The following is a 13,924-nucleotide window of genomic DNA, read 5'->3' on the forward strand; positions in this document are numbered from 1 at the left end:
CCACGCTGAACACACCAGTTCTCGTCTGATCACTGAAGTTAAGCAGCGTTGGGCGCGGTTAGTACTTGGACGATCTCAAAGTTCGCAAACGTTTGCAAAATTTTATAATCGGCCCATACTTGTAAACAAAGATAACTTTACCTCTGCTGTTTTAGAATTGTAAGCGGTACTATTTGTAAAAGGGCGCTATTTTAATTTACTTGGTATTGTTTTGCACTACCTATTTTCGTAAAAAATTAAAATGTGGATCCGTTCAATAAATAAAAGATATATTTAAAATTGCTCTTTCTCTCTCTAAACATCTACATTCTGTAATTTTGAGAAAGAGACGACTAAAATATAAGAAACGATCAAACGAACTTACCTTTTAGTGAAATTCGATCGCAATCATATGAAGAAGCCTCTTCAGAACAGATTACTGTCCCATCCTAACAAAAAATTATAAAAATTGTTTCTTGGCCTTCTCTAAATCCCTTATTCCTAATAAGAATATAACAATGCTAAATACTTTAGAGATATGAGGTTGGATTGGAACGCACGAGATAGCAGCGGGTGAAGGTCAATTTTCTTTTCACCCACTCTTCAAAACAGGCTTCTTCATGTAATTGCGATCGAACTTCACTTACAATGAAGTTAGTTTGGTCGTTTCATTATATTAATCACCTTCCACTCTACACATGCCAAGCATTTTTTATACTACACTTATTGACTTACAACCCTCAACACTAACATTCACATGTACTTAAGCAAACACATCATATATTATTTCACACCAAAGTAATCAGCCATGTGCCCTCACTTCAACCTGATACTACCTTCCGCAGTTAATGTATAGAATTCCTGAAAATAAAACGAAGAATGCAACGACCAAATTTGGACAACTACCATAAAAGTGCAAATTTCCACTTTCTCTTATTTCGAATGTATTTATAACGGATATTTCTGGTTTATTTATTACGAATTTGCCCTTTGAACCTGATTTCGATCTCCGGTATCAAAGAAACAGCATTATATTGAAAAACATACGACAATGCGACAATTTCTAAACACTAGTATTGCAATGATAATGTAATCTTCAAAGCCGCAGATGTTTTGAGAACCTTCTTTATAAACAAATTAAAAAACAATGCAGACGTTTTGAAAACCTTCTTTATAAACAAATTAAAAAACAATGCAGACATGAAACATACAAAAACAAGCGAGAAAGTGTACCGGCGCGCTCTAGAGGCGCTAAAACAGAGCGAAAAGCACCGTGGGCACATCGCGCAATGTAAATGTGCTCGCACACAAAGGGGCGAAATGAAAAAACGATGTTCAAAATAAACTGTAGGTCACAATTTTTCACCGATTTGAAAATATATTTTTTTCCAAAATCCAGCATTAAATTCTCAATAAGTCTACCGGGGTCTATTTTTTAATTAATTTATTTTTTTAAATTTTTATAGAGCTGCAAATAGCGGAAAAATGTAGATTTTTAAAATTTTCCATTCTATGTGAAAATTTTTCTCAGTAGCATCAGGATTCAGGTTTGATGCAAAAGGATCAATGGAAGAAACGAAATTTGTTGACGTGTCAAGTTATTTTTTTATTATTGTTCATTTAAATTCAAAAGTTCAAAATTGGACAATATGTTTGACCAAAGTTTAAGAACACATGTTGAGCTGACTGATATTAATACTATCATTATTTTAAAATCAAATTGAATATATAAAGGGAGCAATTACGAAAATAAACGACTAAATTAAGAGAAAAGGCAAATGATCGAATAGACTAGTTATTAGTGAGAGAGAAATGAGACACAAAAACATTACGTTCAGCGATATTTATATTATAAATAAATAATGCGATTTTATATTAAAAATTGTAATATGACATTTAAAATTATACTCGGTATTCACACATATACATCACTCCAATCCGGATACGAATCATATCAATTAATAGATTTCATAATTCACAGGTACAAAAGACATAAATAAAATGATCGACCGAGTATAAATTTGCTAACTCAGAAATGCGAATTAGAAGATGTGGATGATTATTTAACACTTTTATTTATCGCTTTGTTGGTGAGTCGCCATTATGATAAATAGATTATGGAATCCGCAGCGGAGGGAAAAATGATTGATCAGCCTGATGATTTTGTTAGATCGAGGATTGTTGAGCTGACATTCCAAAAGATTATTGCATTTGGGCCATTCCTCTAAATTTTGAGGAAACCTCTAGCGTGGGAGATCACTTAAAAAGCGTCAGTTCTCGAGTTTTGGGTTATTAAAATAGAAAAACTCGCTGAAAACATACAAAATTTGGATTTCACGATCCGTTCATTCAAAAACAAAAAACAAAATTACAAAGAAAAAACATTTTCCGGAATTAATTAATATGTTCCTTATGTAGATAGATACATTGTTCCGCAAAAATGTGGTTAAAAGCGTTTTATAATCGTTGTAAAGTTGATGCGAACACTTGACGCGTTTAACGAAACCGCTACAATTCAATTATTAATATATGGTTCGACTGCAGCACCTTCTCACTCTTCATAATTACTTGTGGCGACTCACTTATCATCTAAGTTACATAATAACACGTGACAATCCGATTGCCGCGTTTCCAGAAATTTAAGCGCGAATTTTTGCTAGCCAATCTCTAGTTTGAAAGTTTAAAACTTTTTAAATTATGCATTTGTTTATAATAATTGTTAATAAATTAAACAAATGATATCAGATGACAAAAATAAATTAATGTTCATCACAGGAAATGCGATTCTAAGACAAAGGAAAGAAAATTCGGATCGTTTCTGCCTTAAACTGTTTAAATCATGAATTTATTTATAATAATAAGTGTACACTCCACTTAAAACATCGCATGTCCGGCTATTTTGTTCATAACTTGCGCCCATGATTTACGCATGCGCGCACCTATTATTGTGCTACTAGAGGGGGCAACCGATAAGTGCGCAATTCCTGGAATTTCTTGCCCCTACAGCTCCGGAATTGGGAAGTTATCGAAGTTGGACTGTATACTGAGAAAATTTTTTACAGACTATTAAAAAGAAAAATTAAAAAGATGCAAATTGTTTTCGCTATCTGCAGCTCTATACAAATTTCAACGAACAAAAATTCAAAAATCGGCATCGACATATTTCTTGAGAATTCCATGCTGAATTTGTTTTCTAAAAAATTGAAAATCGATTAAAAATTGTGACCTACAGGTAATTTTTGGGATTCTGTCGAAATGTGTTATATCTTTTCATGAAGGTTTCTGTAATAACTTTAAGCTTTTGTTCCTATTTCAGGGAGACTGTAAATTTCCGTGCAATATAACTTGTATATGAAGTGTAGATTTACCTATAAAATCGCGGTGAGAGAAAAATTACACTTTCCGTGGAAACGCCCTTGTGAGGATTTGCAAACTTTAACAGCGATTTTCTCGAAATATGGTCTCTTAAACCTTTAAAAACACGCTGACCAGTTACTTTTTAAAGTAGAGTTCGTACATTGCTTCAAATGTCGGAAATTTATTTGGATATATACAACTATACTTAAAAAATCTGAAAGTACCTGTCTTGAAATTGAATGATGCCATAATTGAAATTAGGTCCAAACTTGTATCTTTGCAAAGTACCGAATTTCGCAAGGTAGATCAACAGATCTTCAGGGGAAAAGTGACATGCTCCCCACGTCACAAAAACTGACCGAGCAGCTTCTCCTTTTTTACGCTCCATTTGCTGAACATTTTTTAAATGTTTCTTGCCTTTCATGTGCCCTTGGAATGCATATTCATCCAGCAAATACAAGTCACAAGTTTCACAACGCTTCTCCATGTTCTTAATTTTTATTTGTACAAAATCGGAGGATTAACAGAATTTTTTGAACCTTTTGAAATTTCTTTCTGCTCATAGAAGGATTAGTCCATTTACCATCACTACTTTTGATCTATGAGCCTATCAGAATCAGCATACAACATCAAAACAATTCAAAGAAAGAAACCTTGATTTGCTGTTATCATAAATACTCCGTTTACATTTATCAATGTAAATATCATTTATCGCTGCTTGCAACCATATAAAGTGTCGAGCCTTCAAGTGTTCTTAGTTGGAAATCTGCGACTTAAAACCAGCTAGCTGGTTCAATATTTAAGTCTTCTTTACCTGTTCCATGGCGCAGAAGGTAAGAAATTGTTTGGCTTAAAACCGTGTTGCGCTGTATGCACTGAAAATAAAAACCCATTTTGGTAAGCAAAAAATAAAATAAAACGTTATAGAATTAAACAACCTCAAAATAACTGAACTGGAGAGTGTAGATATTAGGTAAACTAATGTACAGTTATACACTACCGCAGAATATCGTCATGAAATTTAATTTGTTTTTGGAGCAAGGTAACCTTTCATTCCAACACATAAGTAAAAAGTAAATATTACATACTTCAAAATTTTTAAAATGTCGGATCCGCAAGAGATAGTATTTCTGCAGGTATTGTCTATAGCATTACAGAGGAAACTTAGCGAAAAAAGGTGAAAAAATTCACGCAACATTTGATTGATATATCTCAAAACCAGTCGATATTTTTACTTTTATCAACTAGTTAACAAAAAAGTATAAAAAACTGCAAATATTTTTTATGGGGAAAAAACGATATAAAATATGTGAATAATAATAATCATAATCTCAAAATGGTAGCTCTAAGAAAGCATCCAGAGGCAACTGTTGTCACCTACGACGCTCGCGGCCGCTGTTAAAGTATAACAGCGGCAAAAGAGAAACTCCAAACTACACCATGCTCCTAATTTTATACATGCATAATCGCAAAATACTTCATACATCGTATTATAGCATCCTCATCTAATCATTCACTTGTCTTAGTCCGTGGTCTTAGAGGTCCGGGTTTTGATCCCTGAGCCGGTACCTCAGCAAATTTTTCTATGTATCTTTATTTAGTAGAAGGATACACGGTAATGTTGCGGAAAGAACCTGTTAATAGACAAGTGTATTACCCAGGATTGTATCAGGTGTCGACTAAATCTGTCCATGTCTTAGATTCAAGAATAGTGAGATGTATAAAAGAGCGTTTGCTTTTGAGGCGAAAAAAATTTTTCATAACATCTGACAAAAAAAAGTGACTAGCAGCGATGTCACATAAAAGAGGAACGGCTTCCAAGGAAACTCTGACAGTCCTATACTTTTCTACATCACCCTCCTACCTTTATATATTGTGCTCCAAACAAAAGCTCTGGATACTTATCCGGCCAACTGAAAAGAAGAGAATTTAAAGTCAACAACCTTTTTACACTGCTTTTGCTGAATATGGTTACAATAATAATCAGTCGCGGACAATTGCACAGGGATGATCCTGAAGGAATAACCCTTAAGCGGAAGTATAACAACCGTGCCGAATGCTGAATGGCACCTGGACAAGGTGTTTTAAATAGCACTACAAGGACGCACGAACCCTTTCCCTAGCTGCTCGTGGGAACAACAATGACACCATCAAACCCACAAAAAAGTTAAGTATGCGGTTCAAAAAGATGAAACGCGCCGATCAGCCGACGACGGGTCGGCAAACAGTGCCGATCGCCCTAGAGCTCAGGGTGCTGCAAAGAATGTAGACGGAAGCACGACGACGAACTGGCGAAACGCCCACATTGAGTGGACAAACCAACTCAAGGATGACTTGCTAGACTGCTACGATGCCAGCATTAGCCCTGCTAGAGGAGACTTTATGGCGCGTATGCACACTCTGTGTGAAACTCTGCCAGAAACACCAAGAGCTTCTGCACGTTTAGCATCAGTCATTGCAAAATCAACGTGCCCACCTCTTGAGAACTGCAGCGAGAGAAAATACTTTCTTTTCTCGTATGATCTTATCTCACGCTACGTTAGTTTGAGTTAATTCAGACTATGATAGCACAGATTCGAGAAACGAACTATATTTGTGATCGAATTCTCGGCTACGGCCGACTACAATACTACTGCTAAAGAGAAGGATACGGAGGAGAGGTATAAATACCTCAAAAGGCAGCTGCAGCGACCGTATCCAAAATATTTGGTTAAAGTAATTGTTCTTGTGATCGGTTCTCTCGATGGTGCGAAGCTATCACTGAGTCGTAACATTAAACTCATGTCCGCGTGCAAAAAATACGCCAAGGCTCTTACGAAATATATGCACAAAGCTGCCATCCATGGATCGCTTCGTATCCTTAAGACACACAAGGGTTTGATTGGCCTGTCATTGTGATTTCATCGTGCCCTGTGACCACTCATCTGACAATCGTAAAACGTGGCCATAAGTGTGATTTACTGCGGTTCTACTGTGAGCCGGTCTCATTTCTAGATGACGGTTGCGCCCAGTAGGACCATGCTGTGACTTTTAACCCTTTTTTAAAATTATATATAATGATTATTATTTTATATAATAGTTCATGAAGGTTCTAAAAACTAACTAAGACACATTTCAATAACTACTATTGTATTTTATCTTATAATATATGAAATACATACTCTTTCTTACCTTTAATGACGAAGTACATAGTTTGGGGTGATAATCGTCTTACAAACATTTAAAGCACAATATTTTTTGCAGCGGACGAAATAATAATTATTAATTGATAATTTATTATTACTTTATATTATATAATTTCATAATAATAATTAATAATAATTAGTAATAAATAATTATTAGTAATTATTGACTATTAATTTATAAATAATTAATTAAAATGAACAACCGTAATAATTCGAATTTTTTATTATGTAAAAAAAATTTGTAGTAAAAACATTCGTACCTCAGAGCAGCGGAGTCACAAGGATACACGCCACCACCAGGCCATTACCACTGGGTGAAATATGTGCCGCATGACTGATACTAGTGAATCAGTGAAGGAAGCCGTAATTTTCAAAAATTACTATTTTTAAAACTGGACTCCAATTACAAAAAAGCCGTGACACGTGTTGAATAACATTTATAATCTTCCGAATTATGCTCGCGCAATCTGGATTTGAATTTCGATCATTAGGCCTTCCCTATGTCATTTCTAAATAACACATATTCTCTTATGCGACTTGTACCTCTACATGAAGTAATCAATGCTGCGGCGTTTCTAGACCGTGCCGCAGAGGAGCTTGTTCTCCTATTTGATTTTAGCGAAACTACACATGACCTAGCATCACTAACACCTTTGGTGTTCAAAAGTCGTGTACAGAAAGCAGAACGTGAAACGAAGCCTCGGAGACTGAGCGACTTCTTTTTGCCTGTCAAGACGGCGTTATAGTCACCTTTGTTCACCGCAAGCGTATCATGATTGAACCTGTAGACGACAACAATTGCCGAGCGTGCAAACAACAGCCAGAGATACTTGGACATGTTCTCAGTGGATGCTCAAAGTATGCACGCTACGGTTACATAGAGAGACCCAATGTGGTTCTAAAAGTATTAAATTACCATATTCAGCACTTTTATGGTGTTTATTTGATGCACGTCTTGCAATGCACCATGGGAGAACTGGAGTCCATAGTGGAGCACCGTGTAAGACCTACTGGAATTTCTCATTTTCCACCACTCAACGTATCAGTGCTATGAACCCTGATATTGTCCTCCAATATGTAAAGACAAAGACAATTTATCTGCTTGAATATTCGGCACCAGCCGATGGAACGCATGAAAGCTTCATTTCTTAGCTACATAACAAAATCTCGGATTTTCAGCCTCAAGGTCAGTGATTTACAGCCTCAAGGTCAGTCCATCGCAAGTCAGATGCAATAAGCTGTTCGTCAACACTGTTCCTCAAAATGTTCCAGAAAGATTGGTAGCTCTGAAAAAGTATCCAGAGGTGAAAGCTTTATCTCCAACTGTGACATATGCCACTACTAATAACGCGATAACGCTTGAGCATTCCTCTTATGATTTTGACGGATATGTTAGGAGTAGCACTGCTACTGACAGGGTTCTCCACATCAGACAGATAGATAACGGAAAAGAAGGGGAATAAGAGGATTACCAAATACCATAAATTATTATGGAGTGCATATTAAAGATTTTGAAACACTTGTCACTTCCTGAGGATCGTCGGGGTGCCCCTGAAGCCATCGCTGGCGGCCACAGCATGAAGGATGGTGTTGATAGTGAGCTGCGAGATGGTCAGGCAGAGCTCACTTATAAAACATCTAGCCAGAAAGAACATCTACGAAAAACGGTGAGCAGTGTAACATCAACCATGCTTGCTGAGGATGCTTTGGCTAGCGTTAGCTATTTGCAGCCAACTACCTCAACACAAATACCGTTGGAGGTCATCAAGTGGGATACCAAAATGAAAGAGGCATCGGTATATCTCTATTATGAAAGTGCGAACATGAAAATCAAATTCGGAAAAGGATGAATTTTAGGAGGAAACTTGCTGCAAAGTATTCCCATGCAAAGAAAGTCGCAATGAAAGCAAGAAAGCAATGAAGATTTAACAACAGGTTGACTTGCCGTGGAAAAACGACGGCAATGAATATCAGTTAGAGAAATCCGTGGCACACGATCAAGCAGTGGCAATTGATGTTCTCGCTCAACCTGTCGATAGCTCAGCACCACCACATCCTCCATAGATAGATGGCCCAATACAACCAGAGGCAGAAGCAGAGGTTCAGCTACCAAGAAGACGATTAAAACAGACATACCATATAAACAGAGATGTCATGCGCCTTTATTTGTTGACAGAGAAAAGTAGACAAAGTGGGAAGAGAGAACATCGTCGACCCTTCTTCTTTAAGTACCCAGAGCTAGCCACAAGAATAAATGAACAGAATCTAGCAAATCAGATGAAAAGCGAATCCACAGAGAAAACTGCAGCACCTTGAAAAAATTTTTGTTTATGGTTTAATAGAGTTGACACATGTAGAACCAAAAAAAAGGCATTCTCTGCCCAAGATAAATATCAAAAAAGATCTGCGCACAGTGATAGAACACCTCAATAGCAAGATTTTACCTATGCATTTGAACACAACAAAAACTGCGTCAGATGTATATCGTATATTGTGCAGCTGTGCACCATGAAATATCAGGTTGAATATGGATCTCAGCTAAGTAAGGCGTAAATTGACTCGATGGACTCAACACAAAAAGAAAATAGAACCAGGAAGCTCATAAACGATGTTAATAAAATAGTCCAACCTCGGTACATCAAGATATTAAAACCAGCAATATTCGATGAGATTATAGAGTCCTAAGGGTAGATACTTGATGGTCTTACTGCTGGACTACGTCTGTACAAGAAAAGTAGTGCAAGAAGGCAACAAAATCAAACCTTTCAGACTGATGAAAGAAGGTTCTATCGTAAACTGAGTGTAAAACAAAATAACCAACAAGACACTGACGTTCTTCAATTGGATGACATGACTGACTATTGGTCGGGTGTTTGGGAAAAAAACGAACAGGAGCAATTTAGACATTGCGTGGTTCCAACTAGAGAAGACAAGAAGCGGTCTTGAAAAGAGCAAATAAATGAAGATCTCCAGGCCCGGAAATGGTGCACAACTTCTAGTATAAGTACCTGGCAATTATGCATCTTGCGTTGACAAGGTCTTGTCAGCAGATCATCAAACACCCAGATCTGATTCCAGGCTTTATGCTGCAGGCTACCACGTATACGGTGCCTAAAAACTAGATGCTCAAAATTCATCTGAATTTCGGCCGAAAACCTGTCTTTCAACAATTTATAAATGTCTTACAGCTATCATTGCAGATAAAGTATATTCTCACTGCGACGAGAATGACATCCCTACAAAAGATTAATAAGGATGTTGTAAAAACTCGCAAGGCAGTAAAGATCTAGTCATCATAGACGCTGTTGCTATGCATGAGCTCGTAAACATCAAAGGAACTTGCACATGGCACAGATTGACTGCAAGCAAGCGCTTCCTTTCGTACCCCATGACTATTTGCTTTAAATCTTAAAAATTTACAACATCTGCCCAAGCATCATTGACTTCCTAAGTCGTGCGATGATGCTTTGGGTACAAGAATCAAGTATGTTAATCATGGACAACCAACGATAACTAGATCAAAACGGATTACGACAAGTATAGAAAATGAATTCGAAAATGACATCGAGGCAACGGCTAATGGCGAGTCATATAAATATCTGTACATTCTTAAATCTAAGGGTATTAGCAAACGATAGTTAAGAAAAGCCTAGCGACTGCCTTCACTTCAAGACTCAGGTTGATTATGAAGAGTTCTCTCCATTCGACAAACAAAGTCAAGGCAATTAACACCTATGCCATTCCTGTTCTCGCGCACTCCTTCGGACTCATAAAATGGTCTAACAACGACCTTGAAAAGTTAAACAGAATTGTTCGCGTAGAAATGACGAAGTACCGAATACACCACAGTAATTCGGGTATTGAAAGGGTAGTTCTACAACGAGATAGAGGAGGCACGGAGCCTGTAGACACCAAACAACTGTGCAAGTCACAAGTTATACAGTTGAGAAACTATTTTAACAGCAAGAAAGATGTGCGTTACAAAACCATCTGTAAAGCGGATCTTGAATACGCGGCCTTGATTTTTTTATCAGAAGAGACCTTTAGTATTAGGGCAAACGCCATATAGGAATTAGAAAAGCAATGGAAATAGAAAGCTATTCACGGCGAGTACGTCAAAACGTTAGGTCAACGTGACGTGGATATTTTAGTCCGAGATCCAACTTCGTTTTTTCGAAGGTGAGAACTGATCGTGATCAATGTTAGTGTAAATGAAAGCTGACACGCAGGCGATTACGAAACTGCCCACCTGCCAGTTCCAAGTCGGTCATAGGTGCGATAAAATTGAACTTTTATCGGCAAATTTATTCAATAATCACCTGGTATGTCTGAACCCAATGAAATCTGTACCACATTGTAGAGGGCAATTAGTGCTTTCAGAAAATATGACTGCCACCCTCCACCTGCTCAAGAACTCCTAGCAGACAGGCCTAAAGGGCGTGATTGCAGATCACTTTTAGTGTATGCTAAGAAACGCGATAAGACAAAAACTAAATAAAAGGTGAAAGCCCGCTGTACACGAAAAACTCAGCCTGCCAAGGTTCAAGGTAACAGACATATGCCGCAGACGTAACTTCTTTGCCGAATTTATTGGCTTTCGCTGCAATATAGTAGACAGGAGGCTACCGTAAGAAGAGGCTTCATCTTCGTTGCGGGCGAGGGCTGCTGGGTGGGTGCGGTGCAACGGGGGAAGGCGGCTAAGCCTCATTGGAAACAGTAAGAGGATCCATTACTCCAAATTCCCTTAGTAGGCGGCGAACACTTGTGAATGGATAGACCCTTTTCTACAATACCATCATGCTGTGAGCATACAGTAGTAATGTTATTCAATGGGACTCGAGGCACGTTTCTAAATTTCATAATGAAAGGAAAGTTGACATTTGGCCTCGGAATGCTTATTTTTAACTATTCAGTTAGAATGTGATGATAATTTCTGACATTCAAGTAAATTAATGATTAAAAGATATCATTATTGTTTATAATTTTTTCATCCTGAAGTAATGCTACATAATTATAAAGCAAACACTTTATAATACATAACGGATTACGTTTTATTCCAAATTATAGGTATAAATACATTTATACGTACACTTTGTATATATGCATTTTACAAACTATTGTTAAAATGTACATTTTTTGTGATATTCAACTTACAAATTATAAATATTATTGGTTCAAAATTTTGATTTTAATTTAGTTTTAGAATTATAATGAACCTTGGTTTTCAGTTCGCACCAGACTTTAAAAGGTTACAAAATATTTAAAGGCATTTTAACTTTTCACAAAGATATCACGGAATTCAAAGACTTCAAAAATGCCCGCACACCAAATTTCGAAGATTTCACAAACATTTTTAACGATTTTAAAAGTTGCACATAAGCTTAGAAGATTTCAAATTATTTCCCATAAATTTTCAAAACATTTCAAACATTTCATAAAGATTCCAAGGAACTTAAAGATTTAAAAATTACTATACAGTTTTTTATACAAATGCAGCTTTCGCTGCAACATTATATACGGGAGGCTACCGTAAGCGGAGGCTTCATCTTCGTTGGGGGCTAGGGCTGGTGGGTGAGTGCGGTGCAGCGGGAAAGGCATCTAAGGGTTTCGGTTTACGGTGTTTAGTTACAGTATTAAGTTAAGCTGTTTAGTCTAGTCTTGTCTAGTTCGGTGTCCACTTGGCGTAAAAGTTAAAATTAAGTGTTATATTTGTGAGAAAAGTGACGGAAAATTAGTGTAATTTAGCGATGAATCCTTTCAGAAGTGTCTTCAGATACTTGCTTTTTGGAAAAAAAAGAACTACAAATAAGGCGATGTATATTTAAGTTAATAATCACTCAATGATTATGGATAGCATCGTGTTTTCCACGGAAGAGTGACAGTGATAAAACAAAAAGACAAAGATGACTTTGAAGCCTTTTTTGCAAGACAATAGTGATGTCAGTAAAAAAAACTATTCCTAAAGGTTATAAATATTTATCTTTTAAAATCTACAATATTTTAGAGACAATTTAACTATTTCATAAGGAATGTCATTTTCTGTTAAAAAAATTTTATTTCTGGGTGAAAAATTCAAATATTTTAAAAAAAATTTAATAGTTTTTTTGTTGTTAAAACTTAGTACTTTAAACTGAAGATGTAAAAACTCCATGTTTGGTTGATAATTAATATTTTCTAATAGAAAATTTAAGTATTTCAGTTAAATTAAACTTTTTTTAAATTTCAAATTAAAATCTTTTTTAGCTTCTATATTCATAATTTGGTTGAAAGTTACCTTTATTGTTTATAATTTATATTTTTGTTTAAATATTTACCTATTTCGTTAGAAATTAAACTATTTTTATCAAAATTAGACTATTATTACATTATAATTAAAATCTGCTTTCAATTTGAATTAAATGAATAAAAATTAAAATCAATTGGAAGTACAAATTTTAATTCTATTTAAATATATTTATCGTAACTATTTAGTTGAAAAATAATGTTTTTAGTTGGAATTTAAACCATTCAACTCTTATGAAATAAATCTTCTTGGTTCAAATATCATCTTTTGGGCTGCATGCTCAACTGTTCTTTTGAAAATGAATGTTTCTGGAGATTCATAATTTTAGTTTAAAATGTATCTTCTGGTTTGAAAATTTAACTGTTTTTTTGGGAAATTCGTTTTTTTATTCGAAAATTATTTTTGTAACTACGAATGACAGCATTCCATTATTTCTTGAAAATTCAACTATTCAGTTAACAACAACTCTGTTTTGATTGATGCAACTATTTTCTTGAGGATTTTTTCATTTGAAACTTACATTTCTGGTTGAACATTTAATTATTTGGTTAAATGTTTAACTCCTTTTGTGAGAATTTAACTATGTTGTAAAGGTTTTTGAAATCCGTGATAACTTTCTGAAAAGTTGAAATGCCTTTAAATATTTCGTAACCTTTTAAAATCTGGTGCGAACGAAAAACCTAAGATCATTATAATTCTGAATCTTAATTAAAATCGAAATTTTAACCCAATAATGTTTATAATTTGTAAGTTGAATATAAAAAAATATATATATATATATATACATTTTAACAGTCTGTTTCAGCAAAAAAGAAATTGAAAACTTATGAGGTTATTCACAATATTGAAGCCTATTCAATACAACCTTTAAAAGGAATAGTGCAGTGTACAAAAAGTGACCTGAAACCTCTATGTTTATTCTATAATCAACAAAAGATAAATTATATTTTGATAAATTAAAGAATTAAAAATTCGAGGAATTTTCCTGGTTTCAAAGATTTCAAGACCACTAGACACCTTACCAGGTGTATACATATGAAACCGGTATTGCCATCTAGCGACCAGTAGGCACACTTGTAGGCACTGTCGGAACTTACCATTTGTGCTAATTGGCGTATTG

General features: G+C 35.5%; 1 protein-coding gene across 6 annotated transcripts in view; it reads right to left on the reverse strand.

Annotated features, from left to right (window-relative positions):
* The window catches only part of LOC117174092 (speckle targeted PIP5K1A-regulated poly(A) polymerase-like), a 209,117-nt gene that overhangs the window by 98,383 nt on the left and 96,810 nt on the right, over window positions 1-13,924 (reverse strand). For 2 of the 6 annotated variants that reach the window (XM_033362795.1, XM_033362796.1), the window contains one exon: window positions 3,561-4,211. The exons of 1 other annotated variant lie outside the window; for it this stretch is intronic. In XM_033362795.1, coding sequence (XP_033218686.1) covers window positions 3,561-3,823 — 263 coding nt within the window. In that variant the 5' untranslated portion in view covers window positions 3,824-4,211. Of the gene's footprint in view, window positions 1-3,560; window positions 4,212-4,820; window positions 4,918-4,993; window positions 5,250-13,924 lie in introns of those variants that run through there. 3 more of the 6 variants (XM_033362797.1, XM_033362798.1, XM_033362800.1) reach the window with 3 other exon arrangements.

Source organism: Belonocnema kinseyi, chromosome 6 (genome assembly GCF_010883055.1).
Source record: "Belonocnema kinseyi isolate 2016_QV_RU_SX_M_011 chromosome 6, B_treatae_v1, whole genome shotgun sequence".
NCBI classification, from domain to species: Eukaryota; Metazoa; Arthropoda; class Insecta; order Hymenoptera; family Cynipidae; genus Belonocnema; species Belonocnema kinseyi.